Genomic DNA, 12,710 nt, shown 5'->3' with positions numbered 1-12,710 from the left:
CCATCCATCTATACTTTATATCACTGCCTGCACGGCTGCTAGGCAACATTGTCTGACCATCCATCGATATTTTACATCACTGCCTGCACGGTTACTAGGTACATTGTCTGACCATCCATCTTTATTTTACATCCCTGCCTGCACGGTTGCTAGGTAAATTTGTCTGGCCATCTATCCGTTCCTTACATCACTGCCTGCACGGTTGCTAAGTAACATTGTCTGACCATCCATCTGTACTTTATATCACTGCCTGCACGGTTGCTAGGTAACATTGTCTGACCATCCATCTGTACTTTATATCACAGCCTGCGTGGTTGCTAGGTAACATTGTCTGGCCATCCACCCATACGTTACATCACTGCCTGCACGGTTGCTAGGTAACATTGTCTGACCATCCATCTGTACTTTATATCACAGCCTGCGTGGTTGCTAGGTAACATTGTCTGACCATCCATCTGTACTTTATATCACAGCCTGCGTGGTTGCTAGGTAACATTGTCTGGCCATCCACCCATACGTTACATCACTGCCTGCACGGTTGCTAGGTAACATTGTCTGACCATCCATCCATACGTTACATCACTGCCTGCATGGTTGCTAGGTAATATTGTCTGACCATCCATCTGTACTTTATGTCACTGCCTGCACGGTTGCTAGGTAATATTGTCTGACCATCCATCTGTACTTTATATCACTGCCTGCACGGTTACTAGGTAACATTGTCTGGCCATCCATCCATACGTTACATCACTGCCTACACGGTTGCTAGGTAATATTGTCTGACCATCTATCCGTACCTTATATCACTACCTGCACGTTTGCTGTGGTTACACTTTCCTCACACATCTTGTCGCGCCACGTTACACAAATTTTCGGATGACCCACAGCCATGGCAAATGATAATGTACTTAAAATCCAAGGATAGTAGGTTTTCCTCCCGCAGGTGGGGGCGGTAGATAACATTCACGGTATCCCCTGCCTGTCGTAAAAGGCGACTAAAAGGGGCCCCAAGGGATCTGAACATTGGAGCGTGGGTTGACGACCAAGGGGCCATTAGCTGAGTCCTGGCATTGCTTCCATTTACTTGTGCCAGGCTCCTCACTTTCGTCTATCCTATCCGACCTCACTTGGTCAACTCTTGTTCTTTCCGACCCCGACGCTATTAGGTTTCTGAGGGCTTGGGAGTCTTGTATTTTCACGCCCTTCGTGGCCCTTGTATTTCTTTGGCCGATAGCTTCATTTTTCGAAGTGTAGGATCTCTTCCATTAGTGTTCCATTAGTGGGTTGGAGATTTTAATCGCGTGTGATTAATTCATCTGGCTCGGGGACAGGTTGTTTGTGTTTGTCCCAACATTCTCCTCTTCAAATTCATTCAACACACATTACCAACCACAATAGGAACACGCAATAATAATTACATACCTACTCACGGGATTGGCTTCGGGAAGGGCATCCAGTCGCAAAACAGGGTCAACTCCACATGTGCGACACAGTTCGCACCAGCTACCCAACAAGTGTGGGAAAAGCGGCAGAAGGAGAAGATACTATTTTAAAAATACACCCGCTTTTTTATTATTTCACCGCCTCGAGTGGATTTTCCAAACAAAGTGTGTTCATTTATTTTTTAAAGAGATTCCAAGTACCAGTTTTAACGTCTGTATCATCTTCAGTTTCTGAGATATATGCATACTCATATAAAGAATCCAACTCCTTCCTCACTTCTTTTCACCGCCCCCCCCCCCCCCTCACCGCTTACGTGGATTTTCTGAAAACCATAATTTGTGGGTTTTTTATTTTCATGTCTGTATCATGTGACGGTTTGGTGATATATCTATACTAATATATAAAGAGGTCACGTTTGTTTGTATGTAATTGCTAATTTCAGGAACTACTGGAAACATTCTAAAAGTTATTTTCTTTCTTTCTTCTTAATCTGTTTATTGTCCAGGGTTGGCTTTTCCCTCGGACTTAGCGAGGGATCCCACCTCTACCGCCTCAAGGGCAGTGTCCTGGAGCTTCAGACATCGGATCGGGGGATACAACTGGGGAGAATGATCAGTACCTCGCCCAGGCGGCCTCACCTGCTATACTGAACAGGGGCCTTGGTGGGGGATGGGAAGATTGGAAGGGATAGACAAGGAAGAGGGAAGGAAGCGACCGTGGCCTTAAGTTAGGTACCATCCCGGCATTTGCCTGGAGGAGAAGTGGGAAACCACGGAAAACCACTTCCAGGATGGCTGACGTGGGAATCGAACCCACCTCTACTCAGTTGACCTCCCGAGGCTGAGTGGACCCCGTTCCAGCCCTCGTACCACTTTTCAAATTTCGTGGCAGAGCCGGGAATCGAACCCGGGCCTCCGGGGGTGGCAGCTAATCACACTAACCACTACACCACAGAGGCGGACAAAAGTTATTTTACTAATGTAAATACAGTATTCATTATCCCTGAGGGACATGGGCTGTATTTTATTTTCAAAACAATTCGAGGGTGGCACGGGGGGAGGTATAAAAATTCTAGGCTAATATAGGCGAAATAGCGAATTTGTCATACAAGGACGAGACAAAGCTGAAATTAATCATCATCATCATCATCATCATCATCATCATCATCATCATTTTCCGACTCGTTGGCTGAATGGTCAGCGTTCGGTTCAGAGGGTCCCGGGTTCGATTCCCGGCTGAGTCGAGGATTTTAACCTTAATTGGTTAATTCCAATGGTTCGGGGGCTGTGTGTGTGTGGCGTATTCAACATTAGAAATCATCATATGTAGGGCTCTCATCTTCACAGACATGCAGGTCGCCTAATAGGCCGTCTACTAGGAAAAGACCTGCACCAGGCCTCTCCGGAGGCCATGCGCCATTATTATTATTATTATTATTATTATCATCATCATCATCATCATCATCAATCTTTCAGAAACCTCGGTATTTATTTTCGGGTGGGACTCACAGTCCAGTCAAATGAAGCATGTTTGTATCAACTCAGTACATGAAAAATATTCATCATACATACATAACTGTTATGCCGGGCTGACTAGCTAAGGCGCTTGAGGCACTGGCCTTCTGACCCCAACTTGGCAGGTTCGATTCTGGCTCAATCCGATGGTATTTGAAGGTGCTCGTGTCGGTAGATATACTAGCACGTAAAAGAACTTCTGCGGGACTAAATTCCGGCACCTCGGCGTCTCCGAGAACCGTAAAAGTAGTTAGTGGTACGTAGCCAATACAATTATTATTATTATTATTATTATTATTATTATTATTATTATTATTATTATTATTATTATTATTATTATTGTAACTATTATATCTTTCTTGCCTCTGCCTTGCCTCATACTATCACAATTTATTGAGGGGCATTTTATTTTCCAATACATGCACTTGGTATTTACCTGTTTGTCCTATCTTACTGTCCTCAGTTGTAGTCCCATTTCCTATTAATTTCAACTTTCTTAACTGCATTACTTTTTCCGTATGTAAGCAATCGCTAATCCCAAAACCTGGACACACTGTTCTTTGAGGAAAACTTCCATGCTGTTCAAGTGTATAACTTTTGGCCCCGGAAAATATCGAAATTTGGATGCTTTTTAAGGACGGTGCAGACCTACGTTTCGGGGTATTTTTTAATAATAATAATAATAATAATAATAATAATAATAATAATAATAATGTTATTTGCTTTGCGTCCCACTAACTACTTTTACGGTCTTCGGAGACGCCGAGGTGCTGGAATTTAGTCCCGCAGGAGTTCTTTTACGTGCCAGTAAATCTACCGACACGAGGCTGTCGTATTTGAGCACCTTCAAATATCACCGGACTGAGCCAGGATCGAACCTGCCAAGTTGGGGTTAGAAGGCCAGCGCCTTAACCGTCTGAGCCACTCAGCCCGACAGTTTTGTTTTTTCTGAACGGTAAGTCGTATTACAAAACTGATAGCACAATTGCAGTTCTATATGGAGAGATCTTCAGCTATGGTCCTATGATTCATTGTCGTGTTTCAATTGTTAATACGTTAGATAGCGCTGCACTTCTGGATTATAATCAAATATCTCTAACTCGATTGTGACTGGCATTAGGAATAAGGGCCTGTCTTTATAATTAAAACTCCATCTCTACTGTGAACGGTGGTTGCGAAGTGATCCTGCCGTTACAGTACAAACTCCCGAACTCGATTGTGATGGCAGTAGGGAATGTGGCCTGCCATTATTGTCAAAACTTCCCCAATGCCTACCTTTCATCGGAAACAATGTATGGCGCCTTCCCTGTTTTGTTTTTCGGATAGCGCTAAGAGACATACAATTTAATATAATCGTAATCGCTGCCTTTACAGTAATTTATGGAGATATCCGTATACAACGTAGAATGCCGTAGCGAAGCACGGGTACATTTGCTAGTGGTAGATAATCTCGCTGCTGTAAGAACACTGGAGCTGACGTTGCCATGGTTACGGCAGTTCGTTTCTTTATCCGATTCCTAGAGCAAGGGTAGTGTGGTACCAATATCTCCATAACGGTTGGTTTTAGGGCCTTAAAACATGGTTTACTGGCCCGTAAGGCTTACCGAGTTTTGTTCTTTGCGTCAAAGGGCTTAAGGTGGCCATATACACTAGGAATGATTTTGTTAAAGAATAATCTCTAGCAATGTTAAATTTTTCTGTTCTTTTATCATGATCAAACTAAGAAATTTGAAGTTCATTTTACACAAATTTTATGTTAATTGTTTATAAAAAATAATGTGTTGCTATTTACACTGGGATACTTAAAGTCTTCTATCTCTCACATTGTTTAACCAAAATCCATGAAACTTGAACAAAAACAATCTAACTTACGTGGGGAATGTTCCCTACCACTTTTTTTTGAATTAGTCACAATTAAGGGTTTCAAAATTATATTACAATTTAAGTTTCTTGAATTTTTGTTTAACAAAATTGTTTAAAGTGTTGTTAAAATTACATTTTTATTAATAGCATCCTTTCAGTGCTAGGGAACATAGATACGTGTATTAGCTTTAATTTGACATAAAAATCAAGCAGTTACCATTTCTTTGACAAAAGTTAAAGCAATTTGAATGACTTCAAATGTCAGAAAACGAATTAATGAGTAAATCGCATTTAAAGTTTACTTAGTATGTTTTCACTCACATTCTGTTTTGGTCACATCAGAGACATACACAGGTCGTTCCTTGGAAGCTATATGGTCTTCCTTCATCTTTTTCCGGCCTCTGAGGTACCTCCTTCTTGTCTTCCCTTCTGGAGTAGACTTTCTGGCACATGTAGAAATACGAAGTTGGTCTGAACATTTCACTGAGTCTACCATGTACTTTCCAGGAATTATGTTTATTCTTTTCATTACATGAAGCTCTATTCGTCTTCCACAATTAAAATGGCATACATCATCCGTTACTGATAGTTTTAATGTGGTGAGGAAGTTTTCGGACACCGCAGCCAAATGGTGCCATTGAACGACTTATTATTATTATTATTATTATTATTATTATTATTATTATTATTATTATTATTTGCTAGTTGTTTTACGTCGCACCGACACAGATAGGTCTTACGGCGACGATGGGACAGGAAAGGGGTAGGAGTGGGAAGGAAGCGGCCGTGGCCTTAATTAAGGTACAACCCCTGCATTTGCCTGGTGTGAAAATGGGAAACCACGGAAAACCATTTTCAGGGCTGCCGACAGTGGAGTTCGAACCTACTATCTCCCGAATACTGGATACTGGCCTCACTTAAGCGACTGCAGCTATCGAGCTCGGTATTATTATTATTATTATTATTATTATTATTATTATTATTATTATTATTATTATTATTATTATTATTATTATGTGTCTTGCCATGCAAACACTTAGCAAGAATATCAGGAGCACATGCACTAATATGGAAGAATTAAAGAACGTTATGCTACTTGACGGAAACCAGTGGGAAAGCTGATACGCCGGACATGACATGACAGCTGTCTGTCAGAACGGTTGCGCCCTCTTACAGTAAATAATTTATTTCGACATGAAAGGTTAATGGTATATTTATTAACCATACATTTTCTAAAACTAGAAGAAATTTACTACAAAACTGATTTTTTTTAAGTGAAATTTCTGAAAAATAGTGTATATGGCCACCTTAAATTGAGCTTTGTCTCGTCTTTGTATGACAAATTCGATATTTAGCTTATTTTTGCCTATTATTTTTATATCTCCCCCCTGACCCCCTCGAATTCTTTTGAAAATAAAATACAACCCATGTCCCTCAGAGATAATGAATGTCTACATTAGTAAAATAATTTTTAGAATTGGTCCAGTAGTTCCTGAGATTAGCCCTTACATAACAAACGAACTTTACCTCTTTATACATTCTATATTAGTATAGATAATGCTTTTATTAGATATGCAGATCGCCCGCCTCTGTGGTGTAGTGGTTAGTGTGATTAGTTGCCACCCCTGGAGGCCCTGGTTCGATTTCAGTTCTGCCACGAAATTTGAAACGTGGTACGAGGACTGGAACGGGGTCCATTCAGCCTCGGGAGATCAACTGAGTAGACGAGGGTTCGATTCAACTCAGCCATCCTCGAAGTGGTTTGCCGTGGTTTCCCACTTCTCCTCCAGGCAAATACCTGGGTGATACCTAACTTAAGGCCACGGCCGCATAGAAGGTCAAGCCGCCTAGGCAAAGTACTGGTCCTTCTCCCAGTTGTATCCCCCCTACCCAAAGACTGAGGCTCCAGGATACTGCCCTTGAGGCGGTAGAGATGGAATCCCTCGATGAGTCCGAAGGAGAAAACAACCCTGGATGATAAATGGATTAAGAAAGAAAGGAAGATATGCAGATCACGTTGGCTGAATGGTCAGCGTACTGGCCTTCGGTTCAGAGGGTCCCGGGTTCGATTCCTAGCCGGGTAGGGAATTTTAACCTTTATTGGTTAATTCCAGTGGCTCGGGGGCTGGATGTTTGTCCTGTCCCCAACATCCCTGCAACTCACACACCACACATAACACTATCCTCCACCACAATAACACGCAGTTACCTACACCCGGCAGATGCAGCCCACCCTCATCGGAGGGTCTGCCTTACAAGGGCTGCACTCGGCTAGAAATAGATTTTTTTTTTACAAGTTGCTTTACGTTACACCGACACAAATAGGTCTTTTGGCAACGATGGGACAGGAAAGGCCTAGGAGTGAGGTGGAAGTGACCGTGGACTTAATTAAGGTACAGCCCCAGCATTTGCCTGGTATGAAAATGGGAAATCACGGAAAACCATCTTCAGGGCTGCCGACAGTGAGGTTCGAACCCACTATCTCCCGGATGCAAGCTCACAGCTGTGAGCCCCTAACCGCACGGCCAACTCGCCCGGTCGTCATTTCAGTAAGGGATAGTCTAAGGAAGAGAATCACTGGAAGAGAATCAAACACTTGGTCCTTCACTTCGAAGGCTAGCGCCTTTCAGCTTCTTAATAATGATCCGTTGTTTCCTTCGAAAACCGCGAAGGGTTCTAGGAATGAGAACAGCACAACGAGGAGATTCATCGCTTCGATCTGACCTTGAGCACTCACGAAACAGTAGTGTGGACTTTCTCTTCAACGTGGTTAATGTATTCCCGTTAATAAAACACACTGAACAGAATATCTGGTCGAATGTCACACACAGCAGTGGAGGGGGGGGGGGGGGGGGGAATAAGAAGAAATGAAACAAAACACGTTATCTGTCCTTTTATCTTTCACTCTCAATTCAGTTAACATCTACCCTTTCACACTTCCCACCTCAGCGTGCCACCTCCACTACCATTGGCCCCGTGCCTCAAAATAAACAAATCTCCGAAACGGTATTGGCTTAACTCCCACTACCGAGCCACACACGGCTGTAGCAGCCCGCCCGCCTTTATAAAACCAGCCAAGTCGTTTCGAAACAAGAGAGGAACGACACACGCGTTGGCTGTACTTTTCTTATCGTTGCTTGGTTACCCGCACTCCGCTGTATTTCCGCTACGAGAAAACAAAAAGCGAACATCTGAAGGTCGTAACAGTAAAAGCATATGCGTACAAAGTGTTTTTTGTACTTCTTGCTCTCTCCTGTGTAGTATAAAAGTGTTCGACTGCAAGTTAGTACAGAACAAGTGAACCCTTTTTAAAAGTTATTCAAGCTATCGAACTCAAGACTCCGAGATGGCGACACAGATTGAACAACACATCATGAAGACAGAAACCTTCAGCCAGCGGCAATGGAAATCTATGGTAAATACATCATTTTATTACTAATAATATTGATAAACACCTGTTAAAATGTTTACTTTTTAATGTGATGTCTCTTAAGGTAATGAATTTCTAAAATATAATAACAAAACATTTTTACTCTGATGCTTGTTGTTTTAAGGGGCCTAACATCGAAGGTCATCGGCCCAAAAAAAAATTTTATTGAGCACGATATTTTTAAGGATATCATTCAATGGTTGTTTCTTATTTAAGCAGTTTCGGGTTCCAATAACTCATATTTTCGGCGATTATGAGATAGGAACGTGGACTTTTTAAGGTACAGACGCGAGAATCGAACTCGGAGCCCTTTGAACCGAAGGTCACTAGACTAACCATGCTGCCAAGAAGTCGGACTCAAATATTAATGATTATGTGAAGTGAATTCTGCCAAATCGAGATAGCGTTCTCAATTATGCGCTAACTGGTTATGATGAAGATTGCGGGTTCGAATACTGGCTCAGGTCTTAATAATGAGAGACCCCTTACCAATAGACGCACTGCCTCGTTGTTTGAGGAAGCCCTATTCCGGCCAAATTCCAACATTCTGATGTTTAATAAAACTGGTAACAACTGAAACACATACCGTATGTATTATTATTAATTCATTATCCAAGTATCGAGAGCTTTTGAACTTATTTAGAGAAATATTTCTCCTTTTCTTCCCACCATATCTTCATTCGTTGACCGATTTCCTTTTTGCGCTCTCCTTTCGATCCTGTATATTTTCTTTAAGGTTTCGCTGCAAATTAATATTTGCTTGTTAAGTTCCTAAATGTTGTTCTATCTTGAAAGTTTACCTCGGTAATGCCAATTTCTTATAAATCTACTATCTAATATATGCAGTTTTCTCAGGGATATTGCTAGGTTTAGAAGTTTATTTGTCAGCCTGTTGTTATCCATTCTGTGTAGGTGTCCGTAGATTTTTAACGGTCTATTTCTAATTGTATCTGTGATTTATTCTGTGACATGATGAACTCCCTGTGGTTTCCTTTTCATCCTAAGTACATTATTATTCTTCTTCCGCTTTTCCCACACTTGTAGTGTCGCGGGTGCGACTGTGTCGCACATGTGGATTTGACCCTATTTTATGCACTTCCTGACGCCAACCCTCTGTGGAAGGATGTTATCACTATTGTGTGTTTCTGTGGTGGTTTGTAATGTACTGTGGAGTGTTGTCTGAATATGAAAAGGAGAGTGTTGGAACAAACACAGACACCCAGTCTCTAAGCCAGAAGAATTAATCAGACGCGAATAAAATCCCGGAGCCGGCTGGGAATCGAACCTGGGACCCTTTGAATAGAAGGCCCGAACGCTGACCATTCAGCCAAGAAGTCGGACATCCAAATATTGTTATTATTATTATTATTATTATTATTATTATTATTATTATTATTATTATTATTATTAAACAGACACAAATATAATTTCCCAAGGACTCTGAACTTGGGATCGTTGGTTGGCGACCACAAGGTCCTTTACAGGGTCTGGTATTGCTTCGATTTACTTGTAAAAAGGCAAATCAAAGTCATCTCCGCATAGGCATGTAGGCCCTTGGAGAGGTGGAAGGTAAAGGCTTCCACTATACGTAACCTCGGCACTTGGTTGGGTAGAGTGGTTAGTTCCACGCCCGGCCGCCTTTACCCCCAGAAAGTAATCTGGTACTAATTTTTTTAAAGCTGGATGAATCTCAGGGCCATTTGGAAATATGTTTTCTTAAAATTTTCGACTTCCAGACCGAGAATCGAACCCACGTCCTTCCGGGTGGACCAAGCACGATTTTTTCGCATGGGCCAGGCAGCCCCTTTCGATTTACTTGTGCACCTTCATTATTCCTACCCGAACCCCTTGGTCAACTTTTGTACAGTACTCTTCATACCCTCGTGGTGTTAGATCTGCGAGTCCTAGGGAGTCCTTCCTTTAATCGCCTTCGTAACCCTTCCCTTTCTCTTGCCGATATCTTCATTTTTAAGGAATCGAACCTGTTTCCTATTCTGAGACGATCCTTGCCCAGTTGTACATCCATCATCATAACCTGGGTGTAACCACAATTCTCTTCTTTCTGCTGTTCTATATAGTAGTTTCACCCTGTTTTGTGTGTTATTTCGTCCACCATCGTTTTTCTTTGTCCCCTATTGTTCTCTTCCCCCAAAATCTTGCCTTCAATCAGGCCTATGTGTGCGATAAATGCATTGTTTGTTAGCAGATGACCAGAAAGCGATATCTTCTTCCTTTGCGTTCTGGGACAATGTTTAGTAGACTGTCGTTACTTTCCTTTTCCGTCCGCGGAAGTTCTGGCCTTTTTTCTTCAGATCTACAACTCCATTACTTCCAGATGTTCGTTATCTTTCTGTAACAACTTCCAGCTCTCCGAGCCGTATAGAAGAACACTCCAGATGAAAGTGTTAACATCAGCTTAAAAGTATTATCATTATTATTATTATTATTATTATTGAAGCCTCCGCGGCTCAGGCGGCAAGGCAGGTCTCTCACCACTAGATTCCGTGGTTCAAATCCCGGTCACTCCATGTGAGATTTGTGCTGGACAAAGCGGAGGCGGGACAGGTTTTTCTCCGGGTAGCCTACTCAGGTTTTCCCTGTCATCTTTCATTCCAGCAACACTCTCCAATGTCATTTCATCTGTCACTCATTAATCATTGCCCCAGAAGAGTGAGAGAGTCTTCGGTAGCCGGCACAATTCCTGTCCACGCCGCTAGATGGGGCCTTCATTCATTCCTTTCCTGATCCGGTCGAATGACTGGAAACAGACTGTGGATTTTCATTTTCATTATTATTATTATTATTATTATTATTATTATTATTATTATTACTTCGTTATGCCCGGCTAAGGAACGCGATTGAACTCATTTAGCTCACGTCGTTACCTTTTTCTTCTCCCAAAATCTCTTCATCTTCTCGCTGTGGCTTTTCTTACGATCTTCTGACCAGGTTTCGTTGGTGGCACTGGTTGGATGGTCTGCAAAGCGGTGATTGTCGACCGATTTTCTGAACTTAGAACAGTCGAATACAATGTCAACTGTGATGCCTGTTTCCGGAACATCTTTTCCAACTTCAAGCAGCCAGTTGTTTTTTACTTTCATTGATAGGGCAAGGTTCAGAATTCTTTTGGTCAATCTCTGATTAATTCATTCTGAGAGCAAGTCTGTAAAATTTCAAACATATTTTCCTAAATACCGTATTTACGCGAATAATACCCGCATATTTTTTAAAAAGTTTGGGGCACAAAATTGGGGTGCGGGTTTTATTTGAGTCAATGTTGGCACTTTTTTCTCAAAAGCAGCCTTCCTAAAGTTAGGGTGCGGGCATTTTTCGGTGACGGGGATTATTCGCGTAAAAACGGTATCTGTGACATTTCCTCTAAGTGTTGGATTAAATAACGATATTTTATTATCTTCCAGATTCATCCAAGTGAGTCTGTACGCTTATGCTTATAGCCCCTGAAACGGTTCGCTAATGTATTCTCTGTTCGACATAAAGTACAAATAATTCGCTCTCTGATACTACCTATATTTGACTACTGTGACACTGTTGACTGAGATAACCTGCGACAGTAACAAGAAACTGGACCGGAGCCTGAACAGCTGCGTAAGATGTATCTTTAATCTGCGTTATAATGCTCATATAACACCTCATTATAAGGAGCCGTCGTGGCTTCGAGTGCACCAGCGCCATGAACTTCATATGCTATCACGTCTACACAAAGTACTTTCCACTAATACTCCCGACTATCTGTCTTCATATTTTTCTTACCTCTCGACCTATCATGAACACAATACAAGATCTGGCTCCTCTCTTGCCATACCTGTAAACCGCACTGCTGTGTACAACCGCTCCTTCATAATGTCTGTGTCTAGGTCATGGAATTCGCTACCTGCGAAGATTAGAGACAATCCTTCACATCGCAAGTTTAAAGTGACTTGCCGCGAGCATTTGCTGGGTAGATCCCACTGGCTTGCTGGATAATTGTTGAGTTAATGAAGGAATTGAATGAGATGAATGAATGGATTACTGTAGTTACATCATTTAAGTGTTCTTTATTTTGTGTAGCCTATTTTAAAGTTAAGGATTCTTTCATTATTATTATTATTATTATTATTATTATTATTATTATTGCTATTGATATTATTTGTTTTATTTGTATTCGAAATTATAAGTTATGTAAATGTATGCTCGTCTAGTGATTAAGTGTAAGAGAGGCCCTTGAGCCCTAACTTCGCCACCAATAAAGGCATTATCTATCTATCTATCTATCTATCTATCTATCTATCTATGCTATTTGTAATTTAGAGATCCTAGTCCTGAAGGTTGGTTGACACTTGGGATACTTTGCCATATTGGGTTTTCATTCATTGTCATTCTAGGTACCGAAGAGACCCCTCCATGTAATGGATTTTCTGGTATGAGATCTGGAGTCCTGTTATTATTATTATTATTATTAT

At 41.5% G+C, this 12,710-nt stretch overlaps 1 protein-coding gene across 2 annotated transcripts in view; it reads left to right on the top strand.

Moving 5' to 3' along the window:
• The first annotated feature begins 7,869 nt into the window (after positions 1-7,869).
• The window catches only part of LOC136883247 (arylalkylamine N-acetyltransferase 1), a 188,544-nt gene continuing 183,703 nt past the window's right edge, over positions 7,870-12,710 (top strand). Inside the window, exon 1 of one of the 2 annotated variants that reach the window (XM_067155454.2) lies at positions 7,870-8,235. In XM_067155454.2, coding sequence (XP_067011555.2) covers positions 8,167-8,235 — 69 coding nt within the window. In that variant the 5' untranslated portion in view covers positions 7,870-8,166. The remainder of the gene's footprint in view (positions 8,236-12,710) is intronic. The other variant, XM_067155455.2, reaches the window with a different exon arrangement.

Source organism: Anabrus simplex, chromosome 11 (genome assembly GCF_040414725.1).
Source record: "Anabrus simplex isolate iqAnaSimp1 chromosome 11, ASM4041472v1, whole genome shotgun sequence".
Classification (NCBI taxonomy): domain Eukaryota; kingdom Metazoa; phylum Arthropoda; class Insecta; order Orthoptera; family Tettigoniidae; genus Anabrus; species Anabrus simplex.
Note: the sequence above shows the minus strand (reverse complement) of the source record. Positions and strands in the feature narration are given on the sequence as shown.